This window comes from Hermetia illucens, chromosome 4, assembly GCF_905115235.1.
Source record: "Hermetia illucens chromosome 4, iHerIll2.2.curated.20191125, whole genome shotgun sequence".
In the NCBI taxonomy this organism is placed as follows: Eukaryota; Metazoa; Arthropoda; class Insecta; order Diptera; family Stratiomyidae; genus Hermetia; species Hermetia illucens.
The window spans coordinates 137,716,708-137,739,877 of NC_051852.1; the positions used below are offsets into that span (position 1 = coordinate 137,716,708).

Here is a 23,170-nt window from a genome sequence, read left to right on the forward strand (position 1 = left end):
GCGCGCATTTCATCTTCGTAGCTGTCATCGGTTGTGATTTTCGACCCTAGATTGGAGAAATTTTCAACTGTCTCAAAATTGTAGTCTCCTATCTTTATTCTTCTCGTTTGACCAGTGCGGTTTGATGTTGCTGGTTGGTTGGTTTTTGGTGCTGACGTTGCCACCATATACTTTATCTTGCCTTCATTGATCTGCAGCCCAAGATCTCGCGCCGCCTGTTCGATCTGGATGAATAATTTCCATCATTAGCGAAAATAAGAAGAGGAACCTATTGTGGTCCAATTGGTCTCAATATCATGACCAGCGTCGGCGCTGAACATAATAATTGTCTTTGAATATGCGTCCAAACGTGCTCTCACTAAAGTGACCAACTTATAAACGGTTCAGGCTCAATCACCATACCCAATAAAATCACCTTTTCACCACTAATTCGTATTTAAATAGTAAGTAACAAACATTCATCAGAGGCATCAGCAGCGTAGTCTCTAGTTAGTTATCGATAGCCTCAATTCATCTCGCTTTTGTAACTGAACTGCAACAGCAATTAATATTAAATCTCCGCAATTCAGCCTTCACAGAAGAACTTCGTATCCTGATTGCAGCCATAAAGGAGATGGAACTCAACACCACGCACTTCAAAAGGCTAAATCTCTAAAAGCAATCCAGTGCTCGCGAAGATAGTCCTCCGAACAGTGCAGTACCGTGAGCTATGATTTGTAATTTACGACAACGTCTTCGTAGCACAGCATCTAACGATTCAATCCCTATATGCCGCGATTGAAATTTTTAACTTGCACTGTTGCTCGGTAATTCCAACACTCAGCGCAAGTTAAGCATTGCAACCTAGATAATGATACCAAAGGTTTCTTAGCTACTGGACAATTGGATATTTTGTACTTCTACCCGCTATAGTAGGCAATGCTGAAACCACTTTTAGAGTCTCACCGAAAAGCTGCTACAAAATGCATTCTACCGGAACGTATGTCCAAGATCTGGCCATATTTTCCCGCTTCAGCCATCAGATTGGCAGATGAAGAAGACTTCCTCTAACAATTTAAACTTAACTCTCATATCTGTCAGCCGTAGGCTCTAGTACTTTGTTAGAGTCCTCAATGCAATGCGCCTGCTAGTTTTATAGGCATTCATCGACTACGTGCCACCTGATAAACTCAACTGCAAAATTTGTAGGAAAATTTTCAACCTCATAGTTAACCAAAAATTTCAATTCGCGCCTATTAAGGTTATCTCAGCCATCGAACAAGGTAAAAGGTCAAAAACCTTAGGACCTGATGGAGTAGAAATAGTATGCTCAAAAAAATTCGGCACACCAGCTATTGAGCCTTTGTTCTTGAACAATTTTGGTGGACCTTGACTTATCAAAGGCTTTAAGGACGATCAGTCAACAAAACTCCAGCATGAAATCAACCGTACATCGCTTCCAATTCATATAATACAATTATCTGATTGAGCGACAATTCTCCACGGTGCCCAAATATATTGAGTCCAAACTTCTTAGGATCAAATAGGGTGTCCTTCAGGGAAAGTATTGCTGCCGAACTTTTTCAATCTGTTTCCATCAGAGCTTTTTATATCACCTGAAGAACTTCCAATAATTAGCGACTGCTTGACTTTAGGTATCAGAAATGACATTTTCACTATGTGCGCTCTGTTCAACGGATACCTAAATGAAACTCACCCGTTCTTCGTCAATAGAAACTTTTATCCCTAACTTTTGCTCCGAGAGTTGTAGCGACAGTTTTCACCATATAAATCAAAGTAAAAATATATATAGATATAAAAGTAGGCAGTCGATTAATCCCCGTCTCAAAATCGTTTATGTTATCCTTGATAGCATGGTTACATCATCTGGACATACGCCTATGAGGAGCCGGAGCACGGTTCTCTCCTTAGGTGGAAGTTCTTGGAGAAGGACAAGGATATCCTACTAGTAACATAGAGACCCATCGGCAGATCTGAAACAAATGAAGCAGCTCCTATCTGGTCCCTTAATCTAAGTAACACCTAATGGATGGACATGTGGGACTATCACAATGCACAAGCAGCATCCGTTATGATATGGCTTCTCTTTATCTTTTGTAGGGTAAAGCGCATGAACCATACCAGGCGCCATCGTTCGCGGTTCGCTGAAATATGCTTTGACTTCTCGAGACGCTCGCACTCCTCCTCTATTGCCTCAAGTGCTCATGGGACGACAGACTCGTCAGTCATCTTAGGAAAGTAGGTTCCACTGCATGGCGTAGCCAGGAATGCAATTATCGCCCCTCCTGCCCATTAATACAGATGGAGAGAGTGTGGGAATCTTGGTTTGTGGGTGTTTATCTTTAGTCCAACTCTACTTGCCTCTCTTTCTAAATCTAGAGCCATTTGACTAAGGTCCATGACCCGGTAAGAGAGCAAGCATATCACCGATAAGAAGAAAAAATAATATCAGCGGCAAATTGCGGCCCTGGTGAACTGCGTCTTGTACTTCCTCTGAGATTTTACCTTGATGTAGCACGCGATATTTTGGGCCATCATATCTTACTCAATCCTGGTGCCCTTTTTGGAAATCTTAACTATTATGCCCTTCTTCCACTCTTTGGGAAAGGTCTTGAATTCTCAGGATTTCTGTACGAGTGGAAGCAACAGATTTGCAGAAACTGCAAATGCAGCGATAAATAAATTTGCGGGCAGACTGTTGAGCCCAGCAAATTTACTCCGTTTGAGTGTTTTGATGGCCGAATTGATTCCTCTTCTGCTTGGAGGAACAGGCCGTACTCGCATCTTACGGTAACTAACCATTTCATCCATAAGAGACGGAACTTCACCGGATGTTAAGGTTAAGAACCGATGTGAAGTATTCCTTCTACCTCGTCAGTTCTTCGTCATGATTGATGAGAAATCGATCGTTAACGCCGTTGACAGGACCATCGAAGGATTTTCGACCACGTTCAAAAGTTTTTATGATATACACTTCTGACATCATTGCGTTCTGCGGCGTCTTCCGCTTCCCTGACAAGCGCAATAAAATTCCCTTTTGTCAAGGCGCACGCCACGTTGACCTTGACGCAACCCGCAACCTTTTCCATTCGTCCATCCATTTTGATGATTTCGCAGAATCAACCCGACCACCTGTGTAGCACCCGAGAAAAGAGAATTTTTGATGGTGGTCCAAAGCTCTTCAATATTCTCAGGCGGGTTACTCAGTGTATCTGCTGCCCGATCAGCAAGATAGTTCACCCACTCTCGATTGATCGCTGGATCATAAAACCAGTCGATGTTCAGCTTGGGGGGTCGCAGCTCTTCAATCCTGCGAGAAGTGACGGATAGTAGAAAAACGGGTCTATTGGACCAATCTGGATCTGATTGTGGAAACAGAAATCGAGCCCGGCGAAGAGCATAAAGCCGATAGAAAGCTTAAAGAGGGTACATATATCGTGAAGGATTCTACATAGTTTTAAGTAAGGAAGATCAAAAGATAGTTCAGACGGGGAAAGCTTTTCCTACAGAAGAGGAAATCAGATCAATTTGCATTAAACTTTTTCAAAGGCAAGACAATCACAACTATGGAAAGGAAACCAGATCACGGAACAATACTCGAGAATGCTTCGAATAAGGGAGTTGAAGAGCATTAAGAAGGGTTGGACAGAGTTGAACCCAGAAGGGATATGCAATATAAAAGCCAAATTCTTGGTGACATCAAGATATTGTCGTCGAAGTGGAGTTTGTCGTCGAAGTGGAGTTTATCATCGAAGATTGCAAGATGACAAATCAGAGTGTCTAAATTGGATTGTAGATACACTATGCAGCTAGAGAAGTAGTAGGCTAGCCATGTAATGAGTGTCAGGGGAATGTTAATCGATGAAATCGATATAGATTGTACATTATCCTCCTCCTTCCTGCCAAAAATTGTGACATTTGTCTAAAAAATTGATGAAGCCTACTAGGGTTAACTTGTCATTGCATATCTCTCAAGGCTCTTGACATAGGAGGAGAGGAGCGAGAGTAGGATCACCACTTTTGTACATATGCATATTAAGAGCCTTTTACCATAGGGTAGGAAAATGTTAAGGATGCCAATGAAGTATAATAGTTGGCTAAGGGCAGATATTGCAGAAAATGCCGGGTAGACTTCACCTAATTGGAAGGGGGGCGGAATACAAGGCGGAAAGCCGCTATACGTCAAGCAGCAGAGATTACAGAAAAAGACACATGATGATTGAGACGAGTAGACAGAGAAACCTTGAACCGGGGTGAGACTAGAATGGTGTAAAGTTTCCGCATGCTAATACGACCTGGACATTGACCAAATGTTTCTTTCCGAACTTAGTTATCAGTGACTTTGCTAAACTTCGCAGAGTGTGTTAAAGGAATGAGGAGGAGATGTTAGTTAAGAGTTTCTAGGGTTTAGTTGAGACTTTAGAATTGACCTTGTAAAGGTTGAATTTACCTAGCTTATACTCAAATCGGGAGTTGGCGAGCGATTCGAGTATCGAATTCAAGTGTAGAGTGATAACCACCAAGAGCGACGTAAGGAAGAGTATTAGGAGATTGGGAAAGTCAACACATAGGATGTTGAAGAAACTAAAATGGGAGTACGATTTGATTAATCTCTGTTAATCACTGATGAACGGTCTAGGTGTCTAGGGAGGTGCATAAGAGAAGATAGGGGTAGAAAGAGCTTTTGAGAAGGGATGGGACGTCAGGAACGTTAGGCCTGGTGAGCACACAAAATTAAGATTAGAGGGAAGACAACTATAGTTAAAATTTCTGATAATCTGTCAAAGCATTCCTTGCAGAGGTGAGAGGGGCTAAGAGAGCGAAAGTACGTAAGCACTACAAATAACGAATGGACTCGTGTTGGGTGGAAGAATACGTAGGACAACTATAAATGGCAGAAGAGGAGGAAAAGGTGGACTCGGTACAAAACCAATCAGTGTCTGCCATATCTAATCATTTAGTTAATCTAAGTTTAATTGCTCATTGCAGTTCAATCCATACTTACATTGTTCAGTTTTGAAATCAGCAAAATTCCAGACGAATTCACCAATAAACCAGCCAACTTTCCGTAAATTATCAAAGGCTTTGAAATGTTTTGAGAACAACGTTGCTTGATATTCCTCACTCCATATAAATGCAGGCAACTGAAATGCAATCTAAAATTAGCTGAACTGCGATCCTTTCATATTTATTGTATTATAAAACGCACCAAATGTAACCCGGCGACTGTATCTGCACCATACTCCGACATAAGGACCGGTTTGTTGTGAAGTTTATTCCACAATTTGGCTTCATCCATCACATTTCTAATAATCATATCTAAACGGCCTGGGTTTCGGTACCATCCGTTGTACCGATTAAAGCTTATTATATCTAAATGTTTACCCTGTTTGGAAAGAAATTTTAAAATTTAGTTTGTGAAGTCTTGTGGTATTGAGGAATATCATACAGCCTTGTCTTCGTCAGCTGCGGCGTTTAGGGCGGCAGTTACGGGGCGAGTGGGATCCAATGATCTCGTGAAATTTGCGACTTTTCTGTAAAAGAAGTTTGTATTCTGTTTAAAGAGAATTCTGCAGTAATAAATTTGAATAACAAGTGTGTCTGATAGTCCGGTTTATCTTTTACTTGTATGATGATAACTCACTCGAAGTATGAATCTGCACTCAAAGATTTAGTTCTTGGCTCGTTCGCAATCGACCACATGACCACACTTGGATGATTTCTGTCCCGATGAATCAACTGTTCAATTGATGATTTGTGCTTATCTAGTAACGCTTGCCCAAAATTACTGTAGATAAAGATATAAATATTTAGATTCGAATGCTTATTAAGATTCATTATTTCTTTAGGCACGCCGTAGAGAAAATCCGGACCCGGAGTGAAAGTTATATGCGTCTGGGTTGAATATTTTGAGGGCTCCCATATTATCATTTTCTTGCATCAACTTTCTATGCCGGGCTTCCAAGAATACTGCGGGCCCAGGGGAATCCCCTCTCTCTCTTTAGGCTCTCCAGCAAAGCATACTCACTCTGTATCTACACTAGGACATTCGTCGATTATCATTATTCCATTCTCGTCAGCGAATTGCATCGACTCCTCCGAATATGGGTAATGAGATGTGCGATATGCATTGGCTCCTATCCATTTGATCAAATTGAAGTCTTTAGTTATCAGCGCTAAGTCCAGGCCCTTTCCTCTAATCTAAACAAACAAAATACAAATGAACTTTTTACTGGGCTAAACCGATCCGTGAAGGTCACTTACATCAGAGTCCTCATGTCGTCCGAAACCTCTCAAATAGACCTTTTCACCGTTTATCCGGAAGCTGGATTTGTCCCAAGCCAGTGTTCGAATCCCGACCTTAAGCCTATAGATATCGATGTCCTCCTGTTCGTCATTGCACAGGGATATTTCTAGATTGTAAAGATATCCATATTCAGGGTGCATTAAATAGGGCCACCATGGTTTAACATTTTCAACTTTTAAGGTGCCCTTCAGTTCTGGTCCCGATTTATGGCTGGCTACAATATCACCCTCTTTGCTTCGCAAGTTTACTTTCACATAAGTAAGCCAGTTTCCTTTGTCTCCATTGACTTTGACCTCATAGTGAACTGAACCTGAAGTAAGGAGTACGTAGTTAATATGCAAACAAATTCAATACTTTCAATTTCTTACCATTTTTATCGGCTAAATCAGTCTTAACTGTTACATCCTCTATGTAAAGTTTTGGCGTAGTGTAAAGGACAACGGATCGGTGAATGCCGGCGTAGTTAAAGAAGTCAAAAGTGTACGACTGAATCAAAGTAACGCCATTATCTCTGATAAATGAAAGAAAGTATATTTTAATGAGGACGTGTTTATTTACCAATTCACTCACGTTGGCTTCTCTGATATGCTTCCTTGAGGGATTGTGGTTTGTAAGAGGGCGTTATCGCATAGAACTGTTATCAAGTTCTCCTTGCCATATAAAACATTATTCGATATCTCCGCCTCAAATGGTAGATGTCCGATCTCATGCTTCACGACTTGCACTCCGTTCACCCACTAAAAAAACAGGTAAGCATTTCTTTCAATCTTATAGGAAAGTAGTTCATGAATTCTAGTATTTTCCAATTTCAGAAGTCATCTGTATAACCACACATTACGGCGCGATGGTCGAGGTAGTTAAGTTTCAGTCCCTCAGCATCATCGCTCAGGTTTCGAATCCCGACGGTTAAGAATATTACGTGTTAGTTGGCACACGTCAGAAAAAGCATAAGGAAGGTGAGTCAGGGTACCGGTTGTTCTTGCTGGTTTGGCGTCATCATCCGCCATTTTGTTGTAAGAATTTCCGGTATGCCCAGGAACTCAAGAGTGTGAGCAGTTTTTTCACACGCGCTTTCTTTAGTTCATCGTGGGCTTGAGCAACCAGGTAGTTGACTGGGGTTTTGTTAATGAAGGCTTTTTTTTAGCTCAGTCGACCCTGAAAGCTTGATTGCTTAGATAATGGCCAGTAGCTCAGCCGAGAGAGCAGAGGTTTTGGTCATTCTGAGCATAGAGCAGAGTCGTTGTACCTTTAAGAAAACCGCACATCCGGCGCTTACGGCGAGGCGTCAGTAGTCAGGATCGTAAAGCCAAGAGTTTCCTATTTTGAGCTTTGTTTTCACCACATGTCGCAATATCCACTCTGGAGGGGGAGTCGTCATCCCCATAGTGATTTAATAAAAAAAAAGTGCTTCAATGGAACGGCGGTTACGTCTGCATGTGAGTTTTATAGGATAGGGTAAATTTTGTTGAAAACAGTTGTTAGTGTATTTGAGATGATGCAATTGTCCCTAATGAAGACATAAAAGGAGGGGTTGAACATTTTGGCATTGAGAATCTCGTTAACTGCTAGTAAAGATGTAAGCGCATGTAAGCGCAAAGGTGCCATGCACTCGAGAAGGCCCCATGAGGCCAAGACCACACCTCAGGGAAGCCGCCGTGAGAGATTCGATTTTCTTCTCAAGGTATTTGGAAGGGAATATTGAAGAGGAAGCATAGTCAAGAATTGGTCTAACAATCCCTCTAAATAGCTTGAGAGCTTCTCTAAGGTGAAGTCCCCAGCTAGCCCTGATGACAAAATTTATGACCCTGGCCCCTTTAATGGCGAGATGTATTTAATGTGCTCCTTGACTGTGAGAGAGACAGAGATGATTCTTCCTAGGAAGGTGATTAACTTTTTATACTCAAGATAGAGATTGTTGATGTTGAGCCTGAAAACATCGAGCCGAGAATGATCAAAAGTAATCGTGCATGACTTCTCCAAGTTGACGGGAAGTTCTGCTTCTAGTCGAAGAATGTTTTCTGCAGCCTGCCGGGAAGCCCCTGAGGCTATAATTAGGAAGTTAGCAGCATATTGGAAAATGTCCACTTTGCTGAAGGATTTCTTGTGAAAAGAGGCCGTATAAACGTTTAAAATTACTGAGCTAAGGACTCATCCTTGGGGAATACCGTTGTTTATCAGGACATGATGGCCCTGCATGGTTAACCTCCTATTGCGCATAATGTTGCATATCGGTAGAATGATGTCAGGGGGAAGATGCATGTCAGCCATGATTCCTATGAGGAGCGACAGGTCCACTCTATAGGCTTTGCTAATGTCCAAGGGTAAGAAAAGAGCATGTTTTTGTGGCTCTTCTCAATGGCGATGTGAAGTATCGAGTGGAGATACGAGGAGGTTTCCTATAAGCAAAACTTTTGTCTGGGAGCAGACGGAGATCCTCTAGATGTAGGACAGCCCTGGGTTTGACCATGGCTTTGGATCGTGAAGGGTTTTGAGTCAGTTGATCTGACTCCAGAAATGGAAGATTTGCAGTCCGACATGTTCATTTACATGTTATACGAGGATTTCCTCACTAAGCTGTCGCGACGGTCCATCATCCTGGCGCCGAGTTTAAGTTTGGTTTATGATTTAGTCTTTTTACAGTATTCGATAGCTCTCTCTCCGTCCAACATAGGTGGAAAGAAACGACGAACCCCTTTCTTCGTAGATCCAAAAATTATGGTTTCAAATATTGGGCAAATTTTTCTATCCCTTAATATGTTTATTCAGATGATTTTCTGCTGCAGGACATCTCCAAAAGGTAAAGATATTATGATTATATTACTATTTAGTGCTGGTATCGCTGTTTGGCTGTAGCACAGATATTCCTTTGCTGCTAATAGAATGCTGTTTATCTCTGACTGGATTACATATGTATTATATATATCCTATTTAATTTTTTGAGGAGTCTACGCTATCTAGACTGTCTTTTCTTTCGTATTATATTTTAAAATATTTAAAATTTAATGAAATGTGCCTTGATTGCATTACTACCACAGTTAATGTTTTGGAAATGATAAACCTACAACAGAAGGGCAAGCGCAAAGCCTAAAACAAACATCCATGACGAACTGAGGTTTAATTCCGGGACATTGAGATGAAGAGGGTGCCGTTGAACCAATTTGGTCATTCCAGAAAGAGGAAATGCCTTTCGGACCCCAAGTTTTTTCGTGGGTTCGGAATAGAAATTTCACTAAAAACGAGCGTAATTTTTCCGTATAGTTTTCACCCCGTATAGTTTTCACCCCGAGCCCACATCTCTACAGCCTTGATTCATCAAAGTCGGCTTTAATTTAAATGTGACAATCTAGTGAAGCTGTTATGTTGAAGGTAGGTAGGTAGGCAGGCACCAGTGGCCGCTCTAAGGAGTCCAATTAGCGCTGTGGTGCGTGGTTTTGGTGCCACAGGTGCTAACACCATGACCGTTGTGAAAATATTATAGCAAAGGGGTAGAGTCTAGACCATCAGAGCTGAAGCTGTTATGTTGAGGGTAGGTAGGTACGTCAGTAGTCACTCCAAAGAGCCTAATTAGAGCTGCGGTGCACCGTTTTCATCCCAATAACAACGGATTGATATCACGCCATGTCACTGGGTCGCAATCTGGTGCGAGCATGATATAATTGAAAGCTTCTTCGATGTACATCATATCACAAAGTGTACCCCTTTTCAGATAACGTCTTCTCAATTTAACTCATGGAGTATTAGCTTTGTGGATTTCTAGTACGCATGATATTTGCAATGAATCAGCCACCTTGGAAAATGAGTCATAGAATTCAGCCGAGCACCTGATATGCAGGCCTGCATCCACTTCCTTTATTGCTAAGGTCGGAATGATACCATTTATGCTTATTTGTCATTGAAGTCACACATATTTGGCACACCTCAGATTTCACTTCAATCTTAGTACAACCCCTGCGTTGGGGTTTATGCGAGGGTAATTCGCGCGAAGGCGGTGTATCGCACGTACGCAGTCTAATCCGTAGGGAGGCCTTCGGCCTCAGTGATTGGCGCTTCTTTGGTCCATCCGTTAGGGAATATTTTCCAAGCGGGGTTAGTTCCGAATTGAATGAGTGATCCAGACTGAATTTTCCTTTTGGTGTAATCAGAGTTGCCCCATCGTCCTGGGTTTGATGGTCAAGATCCTTATAATATTTTTTGGGTTTTTGCTTTATTTGTAGAGTTGTACATTTTGAAGGCTCAGTTTTGACAGTAAAATAATGTCGATTTCGGCAGAGAAGTTTTTGGCATTCTAAGTAGACTGTACCCATCCTATTATCTCCTTTAACCAGGCGTGGGCACCCATGACCAAGAAATATTGGGATTTAAACCAAGGACACCATTCCATATGCCAATTATTCGGAAATGGTTGATTTGCAGGACCCCCTCCGTCGACTCGATGAGCTCAGGGGGCCTCCCCGCCTTACCTAAGTGGAGGTCTGTCACCAAGAATGTGCAGACTCTTCATATCTGGCTATTATAGCTTTGCCTTTGACGGGGAAATTAATTGATTTCGTCAGGACCTCTTATGCTGAAGCTGGGCTAGTTGAAAGTGGGAGTCGCCTAGCACCCCTTCTTTTTCTTTAGCCTTTGTTGTAATCGGTGGCGCCATTTTGCTTTGTCATTTGCCTGATATGGATGCAGTCGCAAGACTTTCAAACACCATCCGAATCACCTAACACTTAGAATATCTAATTGTCGGAAGTGTTCCGTGCAACGTATCACCTTGATGAAATTATCATTGTCGGGGGTTTCTACTGACCCTAGTTAAATGTTGATCCTGTCGTTAGGATACGACAGCTTTTACTGATATTCTCTCTCAATTTCAGCGTTATAACATCACTCTTGTGAAAATGACGCCTTGTGAAGTTCTTCTGACGATTTTTTAAGTTGAATTAAGTTTATGAGAACTAGTTTGTATCAAATTTTGCGGGATGAGTACACGATTCAACATTCTTAAAACAAATATCAATATTACTGGAGCGAGTATATGGCATAGTAGGAATGAGTTAAGACCGAAAAAGCCACGTTGTTTTCGAAAAGACCGGAATCATAGTTTTCATCGATAATATACGCATTATGAATTTTTAACAGAAAGTTTGAAAGAGGTACTATTTGGATATGGAAGTAGCTCTGCCGGAGCTGCGAAGAACATTTCATCACGACGGCCAAACCCGGTGAATTTACACCCCTTGATTCATTCAAGCCATTTCCTCACATCCGTTAGCATCTTTGACTGTTCCACTTTGTCACGGTATAGGCGCTCAAATCCTTGTGAGTTTGTTCGCTCACCGGGTCCATGGATAACATAAATTTTCAAAAACAACAAATAGCCTGGTCAAATAGTCCTGGATCTGTGCGCCAGTGGTATTTAGTTCGAAATCTCAGTACGGATACTCAAAAGATTCCCAAGCCAGCATCAAGTTGTCACTGTTCTCTTGAAGTTTCACAAAAATTTTGAACCACATCGGGTAGTCAATTGGGACCGAGAACGAGGTTAACGTGCGGTTGGGTTTGCTGAAAACTTCAACACGAGCAACAGCTAATGATTAATGTTAACTTCTTGGGAAAGTTTGTGAAAATTCGAAAGCATAGTAAAACCTCATGGACCAAGTTTCGATGCAATCATGTCGTGGAAGAAAACTGACAGGTATTGCCAAACGATTCTTATTATTTAAACGGCAAATGGTGTCATGCTCTTTAAAAACTCAGAGGTGATATGCAAGCTAATACTATACTCACCACGATAGCGTCGTAATGAACGCTTCCGAATCGAATCCACACTCGCTTTTCTTTCAACCAATACTTTGGAATGAAGAACCTTCGGTCATACCAAACGGTTCCAACGTGATCACGTAACCCAGCATCCTCCCCTATGTCATTATAACTTGCTGGAACGGGCATTGGAATTGTCTTTCTTACCTAAAAAATTAACACAACAATTTTCGATTAGTACTTTTCTATCCTGAAAGTGTGAACTGCCAAGATAAGGACATTTTCTTTTCAATTGAACACCTACTTTGCTTAAATCGTCCTTGTACCAACGTTCTCTGATTCCCTGAGTTACATTATATTGGTCTGATTGGACGAAATTCCATATCCCATCTAGACTCCGAACTTCCCGCGTTTCAGATTCTCGGGGATATAAAAGTCCTGTCGTCTGTGGTATTTCCGAGTTTATTAGGATAACACCAAATGCAATGGTTACTGCATAAGCAACGATAGCCATTGCAAGCAAGGAAAATCCTGTAATAGGAAAAATTTAATAAGATATTTTTTCATCGAAAAATCTGTTTCGAAATATAATCAGAAGGCAACGACCTCAGGATATCAGGATCTGGAGGGGTAGTTCAGATTAGAGGTAGACAAAACTCAAGGCGGAGTTCTGCAGGCAATAAATGTTTATTGTTGGGTAGTTGCTGGTATTAAATTGATTTTTGATACATTTTGATAAATACACATATAAAGTGAAGTAAATTAAATTGTCAGCTCAAAGGCCAGCTTTGAAGTTAATAAAATTGCGCTTTCATGAGGTGGAGTAGCTTTGGGGACAAATATTGATTAACGAATGGAAGAGCAATAACAGCGAAAAAGTAAACATCGAAAACAGAGATCATCCTTTTAGTTGTAAAAATAGGTATATTCGGGATCAAAAAAAGTAATAGGATCACAAAAATGGATACGTAAACACCCTCGTTTCTCAAATGCCCGCTTTAAGGTTCACACTTACTTTGCATCTATGCGTGGAGGTGTATCCACTGAGCCTGAGTTCATGAAATGCTATTTGAATAACCTGCGCTAGTCAACGGTCTAAAGATTGATAACAAAACACCACTCGCTATACCATGCATGCCAGAGAGATGGTCAAAATCAACAAGATGATGGACTGGATACCGGATTCAGACGTTTTAGATTCTGGCCGTCCAGAACTACTCGCAGAGTTGAAGACCCAGAATGTAGGTTTCAAAGTTTTAAGCGGAATGAGGACGAATCCATCACGAAAAATTAAAGGTGCTGGAAAATAGGGACGAAAAAGGCTAACTTGGCTTATTCTAGCTAATCCAAACAAACCTTCAGTTAGAAAAGCTGCAATGGCAATAATAAAGTTGATGGTGTGGGCTGACCCCTTCCCTTCGGGCACCACCTTGTCGTGGTGAGGGAACCTGCGGTAGTTTACTACTACACTAAGTGCGCCCAAAAGGACATGAAGATAGAAGCAATACATTGTAATTCTCCACTCCGATTTTGAGAAATCAGGTCGTGGCTGAGGCGTTGATTTTGGAGGAAAGGAAAATGGAATGGACAAAGTTCAATGAACTTCTTGGCAACAAAATGAAGTTCTTTATAGGACCAAGGTGAAATGGAAACTCTGAATCGGACACTTTTAGAGTGCTAAGGAAAGGCTTGTCCTATTTCTCAAGGCAAAAGCGGTACAGCCAGTTTAACCGCGAACTGCAAAAACTCAGGAAACTCCTGACAACTTCTGAATCAAGCTTGTAAAAGCCATAAGAATGAAGACTGGTCAAACTTCGGAAGTCACAGTCTGTTTTCATAAACTGTGAACAAGCTTCCCATAATGACAAGTGGAAGAGCCTTAATGCTGCCAGGTATACCAAATTTTTCCTGTCAAAGCCAAATGAACATACGCGGGATTTATCTTGTCGAAAAGCAGGAAGACTTGCAGAAGTATTGTGTGCATTCTGACACTAGCTGGTCATATGTACAGAATAGGAGATTTCCCAGATGATACGTATCCTTCCAGTAATGAGGATGCGAAATCCACGGAACATTTTCTATGGGAGTGCCCCGCTCACATCAAATTTCTGAATTTCGGTGTTGATGTGCTACAACTGCAGCGGGGAACGGAAATCCTGCGATACATAAGCGACTGCCTTTCCCCTACTTCAAACACATATACATAGTGTTGATCAAGGAACTTTGGCAAGTGTTTTGGGAACATAGGAGTTTAGTTTGAGGTTAGTAACTATTAGGCTGATTTTGTGTGACCGAGACAACGAGATGAATGGGAGCCTGACAGTCGGAGCAGGATCTTGAGAAACGCTACAACGTGAAGTTTTGTTTCAAAAGTGGCTCTTTCGATGGGGAAAATGAGTCAATCTAGCCAATCCCGTTGGGACACTGAAAAGACCCGACTGACGACACACAAAAAATGGAACGGATACTTTAGAAATTCTTCTTGCATGCTCTGAAATAAATATGAGTGGCGAGTTCCAATTGGATGAAAAGTTTTTGAACAACAGAGAACTCAATCATGACACTGAACGAATAAAATGTCTAATAAATTAATTTAAAATGTATAAATCACCTGGTTCAGATGAAATCAACCCCATTCTTTTGTAGCGTTTCTAGAGTAGCATTTAGTTAACTTTTATAAAATCAGTTGAGGTAGGTAAGGGTGACGTTTCTAGGAAAGCCAGGGTTATATTAAATCTAGGATAAACCCTATAGGTCAACAAGTTTCGCCACCTTCCTTTTTAAAACAATAAAAAAGCTGGTTGAAAGACACATGAAGCAGCAGCTCATATTTTCACTCCCTGCATCGAAACTAGCATTTTATCAATTAGAAAAGTCTTGTGAAGCGCCACTACATCAGCTAATATCGAAGAGTGAGACCAAAACAAGTAAAAAAGGATAGTCCTGATAGATGTATTAAGTGCTTTCGACAATACCCCCTTTGGATCAAGAGGTATGAAATGAAGCGCACTATATGCAAACTTCTGCTGTAAAACAGATTGGCATAGTACATCTAATGAAACCCTCTAAACCTTCATATGCAGAGAATGTTCACAGGGAGAGCTTCATTACCTCTGCTCTAGGCCCTCAAATTGAAGGAGCTGCTAATCTTACTGAACAGAGTGAGTGAGGGGAGGGTAGGGTATATTGATAATATCAACGTACTCATATCAGAAAACATCCTGCGCACAATCATACAAGCGGCGCAATTAACTTTGAATCTATCATAATAGAGGGGAGGTGTTGTATCACGATAAACACCAAGGAAACAAATTTCCTGAGGCTCGCTAAACAAAAAAGCCAAATAACTTCAATCTCCCATCACTCTTCGTTGAATGGCGTGCAGCATTAAATGAAGTAAAATATCTGGAAAGGATCCTCGATACGAACCTAAAATTCAACAAACATTTGGAGAATATAATTAAAAAGGCCGAAGCCCTGTGAGGTGGGGCTTAAGAATACACTTAAAGTATTCCCTGCTTGTTGTAAGAGGCAACTAAAAGGGTTAGAAATTTGAGGTGGGCTATGCAAATTTTCAAAATTTTCAAATTTTCAAAAGCGCCTCGCGTAGGGACTGACCTTACGCCGAAAACTTTTGGTTATCGAAAACGGACTGCAATTGGTGACATCTGCTCTTCATCGATTTCGGAAAAGCTTTCGATAGTGTGAATAGAGAGTGTATCTGACGCGCTCGACGCGGAAGGGACATTCCGGAGAAACTATAATAATAACTATTATCAGAGCGTAAAATATCACGTTGTGCACCAAGGTAAAATCTCAAAAGATTTTGAGCCCCAATGCGGAGTCCGCCAGGGTTGCATCTTGTCTCCGATATTATTTCTCCTTGTTATCAATGACGTTCTTCATGCTTCAAACTGCTTCAAACATCTGTTCGCTCTCACACCGGGTCACGGACCTTTGCTAAATTGCTCTAGATTTGGAAAGAGAGGCAAGTAGAGTTGGACTGAAGATTTTGTATGATAACTTTTGACCACTTTGATAGAAATTTTAGAAATTCGAAATTGAAAAGGTTCTCATTTCCATTTGGAAAATATTTGACGGGCTCATAGTGACAAGGCCAGTTTTGTATTATCAAGAAAATATTGCAAATGATTGAAAAGGTGATTATCGTTTCAGAGAACTGGCGTCATCAAACACAAAATTGTCCAAGAACTTGTCTTTTAGTATGAACCGATGCGATGTATATATATTCAGACATGGCTCACTAAAATCTGAGAAGACTCACAACTTGTTAGTTCATCTAGTTTTACATTTCAGTTTAATAATTTTTTATGGTATTCTATCTGGTATTGGTGGTTTCCTTACTGTGAAAGACGGTCTGACATTTCCCAGTCCATAATTCCCGTGACCTCTTCGAATTTGTCTTCTGACACTTTATAGGTACATACTTTATTCAATAAGGAACTCCAGACATCCCGGTTTTGCGCCGAGGTCCACTAATTCAATATCTCTAAAAGCTATCTGGCGTCCTGACCTACGCCATCGCTACATCTCAGGCAGAATCTGCCACGTCTTCTTTTTCTACCAAAGGTATGCCTTATAGACTTTCCGGGCTGGATTATCCTCATCCATACGGATTAAGTGACCCGCCCACCGTAACCTATTGAGCCGGATTTTATCCACAACTTGACGGTCATGGTATCGCTCATAGATTTCGTCATTATGTAGGCTACGGAATCGTCCATCCTCATGTATATACATACTATATCTAGATACAATTGATGCTAGAAAAATCGACTTTTTGGATCCACCACACGGGTTGACCCTCTATGTTAAGAGACAATATTTTCCCTAATATCCATTGATATTTGTTCAATATCTACGAAAAGATACAGCAGTTCTCATTGTCAGATCTTTTTGTTGAAAAACTGACAATTTTTATAGCGGCTATATAAGTACACATGTATATTCCGGTGTGTCTTCTAATGTTCGGGCTATCGATTAACCAAAAATCGAACCATTTTCAGAGGAAATATTTCGTGCACCGAGTCATGTAGCCACCTCTGGGACTGTTCAAACACTGCTGGAAAACTACTGAATTCACAATGTCCATAGCACAGTTAGATACTAGACAGCTACCTCACTCCCCCTTGCCCCTCAAGGGGGGAAATCAGTGCGAGTACATACGATTTCAAATTGTTTTGCCCTTGAGCATGAGCGAGATGTACCGGAAACCCGATCAGCTGTGTTTGACATACCGCCCGGACTTGCCAATGTATTAGTGAGATTGGCAAGTTTTTGCTGATGTATAAGTGAATACGTGAAACAACTTTTTGCTATATGGGTGAGCACGCCGTAGTATCAGAATAGCAAAAGCTCACCGATCTCTCTCTTACCAATACGATTTGACGAGGATTATGCCTTTTCCTTGTTTAGCGTCTCTGATGTGTACAGATAAGTTTCTGCAAGCACATTTGCAAGTGGGGTCATTTTTGTAAGGGTACTGCCTATAGTAGATCTACTGTGGTCCATAGCATTGACAATTGGTCAATGTTGGATAATTTTCCTGAATCAGTAGATCAAGCAGTTGCCATCCCATGTTTATTTGAAAACCGATTTGCTTCTGAACAAAAAGCTTCACCAGAGAAGAATTTATCGGAGGTTTACGGAATCTGACACCTTCAGGAAAACTATCTTTTGTTTTGTTTGAGCTACGCATGCCCCATTTGTGGCCAATATGTTTCACCTTATCAGTATTGGCAGCTTTCATCGTAGATTGTGCATAGAGTTCAATAGCGAAACTTAATTAGTAATATTTCCCGCGAATTTAAAGTTTTTCTGTAACTACATTTTTGCTACTGAAACTAAGATAAACCGGCACAAGCGGTGATAGTAATGTGATGCAGGACAAGGGGTCGGAAGATTACTACTCACTGCCACTAACCAATGTATCTTGGGTGAATCCTGGTCCTGGCTTTCCTCTGAATGTTCGTCGCAAGCCTGGTGTACTGAATGCGGAGGTATCTATTTCCGATCATGTTTCTAGATCCTCCATATGGATGACAATTTGTTAAGTCACCGACAGGTAATCGAAAAAATGATAAAACAACAATGGGCACGGTAGCAATGTACGGATGTAATCAAAACACAAAACACATTTCAGGCTAAAAACATCAATTTATCGTTACACGGCGACTGAATGTTTTCGACTACTCTCCATAATGCAAACTCTGTTATCAGAAAACGATATGGGCAGTATGAATTTATACCGATTGATAAGGCCTCTCAATGAGGCCTAGCTTTTAGCTGAGTTTCTCAAAGCTGTTTGGAATAACTGCCAATTGCAGTAAAGGTATCAATAGTGTTGTGACTGAGAGTGGCAAACATGAGCCCATATACTTGCCAAAACTTGAAGGAATTGTCAAATGAAAAGTTTTTAATTCAAAAGAAACGCCTGCTTCAAAATTGATATGAAAAAATAGAAATATTCGGTAAATGTTTCGATTAAGGACTTTCATAGAAACGTCGACCAAAAATCCGAAATTCTTGTCAAAATGGTCTATTCTAATCAAAATCTTAGAGAGTGGTGGAAGTGAACTTTTTTGTGTTTCCATTTCTTTGCGGTTTCAACAGGCCCGTTTTGAGAGGAAGATAAAGAGGGGAATCCCCCTCTTCTTGGGGTTAAAGTTATCTTGCGACCTCGAAGATAGAAGCTTTACCAATACTAGGTTAATTACGCAATGCCAATGGAGGACCGTATGATTTTCATCTTGTGCCCGGTGTTATTTCGGAATCTGTCCTCTCCGCTGAATTAAAAACGGAATTTTCAAATGAAACTCCAACACCGAAAAGAAAGTTTTATGCCTTAACTGCGGGTACTGCGAGTGCATTTGGTAGTTAAAATTCAATGTTTGAATTTCATGCGTTATTGTTGCCACCGGAAATAAATAAGTCTTCCCGATATTTTTGCGCAAAGCTGCTAGATTACAAACATTGTGAAACATTTTGAAAAGAATATTTTATCAATGATTATGGATAACTTCTAAAAGATAGTTAATTTAGCCGTGGTTTCACAACATTCAAACTTTAAGGTTTTTTGTGAAAAAAAAACCTTATTAGAGTCGCGTCGATGTCTGTTCGTCTGTCTTTTTTTGTGGCTGGAGGTGAAAATCTTACAAAGATAGTGCCGCGCCAGCTTGCAGCAGTGTGGTATTCTCACTCAATAAAATCTCCCTCACTTTCTCCTTCCTTCCGCGTGCCGCAAAACATTACTTCGCGTAATCCTGCTTTAAGTGACCAAACCTTCCGTTCTTCGCGTCCTCCTTGCGCCTTCCGCTTTTCAAAGTTCCTCCTGTATAGTTTTGATTGCGGAGTTCACCATACATCACTTTCCCTCCGACTTCAGCATTTGCCTGACGATGTTTTGCGAGCTTATGTTGATTTTCAGAGAGTCTTCCAGGCTCCTTCTCTCTGAGTAAAACCGTGGACAGTGGAACATAACATACTCCGAGTCCTTAGGCGTGGTCATCCAGCCTGAATTGGTGCAGATACTTCCTGTAACCACCATGTCGAAACACGAATTGCGTTAGATGGTAGTTAATCTCGCTGTGTCGTCGCTGGATCCACTCCTCAACACGAGGAATCAAAGTGTAGGTCCAGCGCCCCCTCTCTCTCCCATCGTTGCTGCTACTTTTCCAGCGACTCTTCCCTTGCCGCCTTTCGGTATTCTGTATCCTTTTCACGTGGATTCGTTCTCCTTATATCGTACAGCCAGCGTGTCTCACTTGCCAAAATGTCCATCGGGATCATTCCCGAATAACACACGCTGAGTCGCCTGATATTGTTCTGAAAGCGCTGGGCAGTGTTAGCACTACTAAGCGGTAAGTCAAATTTACCTTCCTCTGATTACTGTCATACGTTAGTGCTTCCTCCCAAACTAGTGCCGCGTATAATAGTATGGAGCGAACCACCCCGACCACAAGTAATCTGCGACTGTACCTTTCTGCCCCCCATGTTAGGCGTCATCCACGCTAATGATACGCTGGTAATTGTCGCTTTCTCACAGGTATAGTCCAGGTGTCCCTTGAAATTGATATTAGCGTCAGCCATCACCCCCAGATATTTGATAACCGGCCTCAAAGAGATGATGTGACCACCGACAGGAATATTAACCGTATTCCTCTTCCTACAGTTGGTAATCAAGACCGATTCCGTCTTTTGTTCCGCAGGGTCAAGCTGAGCCATCTCAGAAGCAGCTTAGTCAAATAACTAGGGACACCCTTTTTAGCCAGTGAGCTTTTAGCATTTTTGACGTCCAAAGCCAAAGGGTAGTAATAGGTCCAAGCGCGAAACGTGGATTGGTACCCACGATGGAGCATAAAACCTGGGAAACGCCTGCTGAACCAACAAAAACAGCTCTACTACCAAACCCTATCTCCACCTCCACGTGGTGACCGCTGGGACCTCTTTCTTAATGAAAACCTGAAGACGGAGAAGTGTGGCGCGGCAGGATCTGCGGCATTCGAAATTTATTTCGAATGTTGCGGATGCGGACGGGTAGATGTCGAACTCTCCACTCACTAATTTTCCGAACGCACCGGGGGAGTGGAGAATAAGTCGGTCTCTTCTGTATCCAACCGCGGCGCTGAACACATCGGCATTAGATCGCTCGTGACTGAACAAACTTATTAGGTCGCGTTTAATTTACCAGTGATTAAGAATTCATCTTTTTGCTTCGGTTTTTATCATATCTCCATTAACTGAGATATAATCTAAATAAAATAATAAAGTGGCCGAACAGTTTGTTCAGTCACGAGCGTTCTAATGCCGATGTGTTCAGCGCCGCGGTTGGATACAGAAGAGACCGACTTATTTCCATGCGGTCCTTACTGTCCCAACCAACGGCATATTTTTCGCCGCTAATTCTCCACTCCCCCGGTGCGTTCGGAAAATTAGTGAGTGGAGAGTTCGCCATCTACCCGTCCGCATCCGCAACATTCATCATCAATACAATGGATCAACAATTCATCATCACCAGCCCTTTGGCTATCAACACCAACATCACCCCATCATTCCAACCCCTGCAACACCAGGAGGAGCCCCAGCTGAACTATCACACTATTACTGGTAATGAAGTTACAGGCGGACAACTCATGAATGCTAACGATATGCCCGAGCAGCTTTACGAGTTGGCCAACTATGGAATAGATGATGAGCAGCAACAACATGAGATCGTGGCCGTTCAACGGTTGCCAAGCGGTATGGTCAATTACCAAGATAACATGCCCTTGCCATACACACCCATAGTACCTGATTCCTGTTTCTACTCATCAAACATAAAATGCGAACGATCCCCAGAAGTGGGCGACGTAGCACCAGAGATCTCACCATACTCGCCGACGATTACCTCAACCAAGGCCACCCTCCCCAGTCCGCCTGCCATGGAATGCAGAGAAATTAAACGGAGCTCTCCGTCTGCTCTGAGGCGCCGAAAACAGGACAAAGCTATGCAGGATCCCTCGACACCACTCGGATTCACATCGGTCACTGGCAACAACTTCATCACCCTCTCGATCGATATTCCAGCAACACAAACCCCAAACAGCTCACTAGGAACACCGACCGGCGAAATTCGTTGCGACGAATGTAACAAGGTATTTACCAAAATTTGTTATCTTACGCAACACAATAAAACATTCCACAACGGCGAACGAAGTTCGGGGATCCGTCGCCGAAACCCCCTAGGTTTCGTCTGGGGGCGGAGTGATGTGGCGCGGCAGGATCTGCGGCATTCGAAATTTATTTCGAATGTTGCGGATGCGGACGGGTAGATGGCGAACTCTCCACTCACTAATTTTCCGAACGCACCGGGGGAGTGGAGAATAAGTCGGTCTCTTCTGTATCCAACCGCGGCGCTGAACACATCGGCATTAGATCGCTCGTGACTGAACAAACTTATTAGGTCGCGTTTAATTTACCAGTGATTAAGAATTCATCTTTTTGCTTCGGTTTTTATCATATCTCCATTAACTGAGATATAATCTAAATAAAATAATAAAGTGACCGAACAGAAGGATGAAGGCCAGTCTCTCGCGCCTAAAAACGAGAGAAAATGTACCAACTGGTCTTCCAGGTTGGGGGTTGCATAGGGCTGACAACCCTACACGGAAAACCGATGTTACGAAGCCACAACAGGAGCCTCGGACTGGACGGATAATACAACGACGAACCCGGCAACGACAAAGGAATAACGATTTGCGCATTTTCTCATGGAACGTGAGCTCCCTGCACAGAGATGAAGCTGCTGAGGAGCTAGCCGATACCCTGTTCCAATATAGGGCGGATGTAACAGCGTTAAAGGAGATGCGTTGTACAGGGAGCGGTTTCCTGGAGAAGAGTCGCTACACCGTACATTATAGCGGCCATCCAGGAAACCATGTGCACGGAGTAGGTTTCTTAGTGAGAAAAAAATTGAAATCTGCTGTTATCGGCTTTGAAAACATGAGCGGAAAGCTATGCACTCTGCCCTTGCAATGCAAGTTTAGAAATATAAGCCTCATTAACGTTCACGCCCCTACAGAGGAGACTGTATAGTCGGAGAAGGATACCTTCTACAAGACAGTAGAATGAACCCTCGAAGCCTGTCCCAGATATGACATCAAAATCATACTTGGGGATTTTAACAGCCAACTAGGGAAGGAGCCCGTGTTCAGGCGATACGTTGGTTCCCAAAGCTTACACTAAAATACAAGTGATAACGGACTGCGGATTATTCAATTAGGAGTGTCACATGAAATGGTTGTTGGAAGTACCTGGTTTGGGCCTCTCCAGACGGGACCACTTTCAACCAAATTGACCACGTGTTGATCGAACGCCGCCACCAGTCAGCCTTGATGAATGTCAGAACATATAGGGGGGCCAATATAGACTCGGATCAGTATCTCGTTGGCATGGTGCTCCGACCTCGAATAACAATACCACCTAGAATCCCCTCTGACAATCAGGTGAGAGTGAATACCGAAGCCATTCACAACATAGCCCTCCGTAACACCTATAAAAGGGAAATGGATGCCGCAATAACCGCAATCAACAGAGATAATAATAATAATAATAAAC

The 23,170-nt window shown here is 42.0% G+C and overlaps 1 protein-coding gene across 4 annotated transcripts in view; it reads right to left on the reverse strand.

Moving 5' to 3' along the window:
* The window catches only part of LOC119654258 (beta-glucuronidase-like), a 30,641-nt gene that overhangs the window by 1,437 nt on the left and 6,034 nt on the right, over nucleotides 1-23,170 (reverse strand). Inside the window, exons 1-11 of one of the 4 annotated variants that reach the window (XM_038059520.1) lie at nucleotides 18,000-18,286; nucleotides 12,360-12,586; nucleotides 12,083-12,262; nucleotides 6,878-7,044; nucleotides 6,676-6,818; nucleotides 6,265-6,617; nucleotides 6,029-6,201; nucleotides 5,645-5,788; nucleotides 5,450-5,534; nucleotides 5,210-5,386; nucleotides 5,006-5,144 (exon numbers count right to left, since the gene is read on the reverse strand). In XM_038059520.1, coding sequence (XP_037915448.1) covers nucleotides 5,006-5,144; nucleotides 5,210-5,386; nucleotides 5,450-5,534; nucleotides 5,645-5,788; nucleotides 6,029-6,201; nucleotides 6,265-6,617; nucleotides 6,676-6,818; nucleotides 6,878-7,044; nucleotides 12,083-12,262; nucleotides 12,360-12,586; nucleotides 18,000-18,093 — 1,882 coding nt within the window. In that variant the 5' untranslated portion in view covers nucleotides 18,094-18,286. Of the gene's footprint in view, nucleotides 1-5,005; nucleotides 5,145-5,209; nucleotides 5,387-5,449; nucleotides 5,535-5,644; nucleotides 5,789-6,028; nucleotides 6,202-6,264; nucleotides 6,618-6,675; nucleotides 6,819-6,877; nucleotides 7,045-12,082; nucleotides 12,263-12,359; nucleotides 12,587-12,661; nucleotides 12,780-17,989; nucleotides 18,287-23,170 lie in introns of those variants that run through there. The other 3 variants (XM_038059522.1, XM_038059523.1, XM_038059521.1) reach the window with 3 other exon arrangements.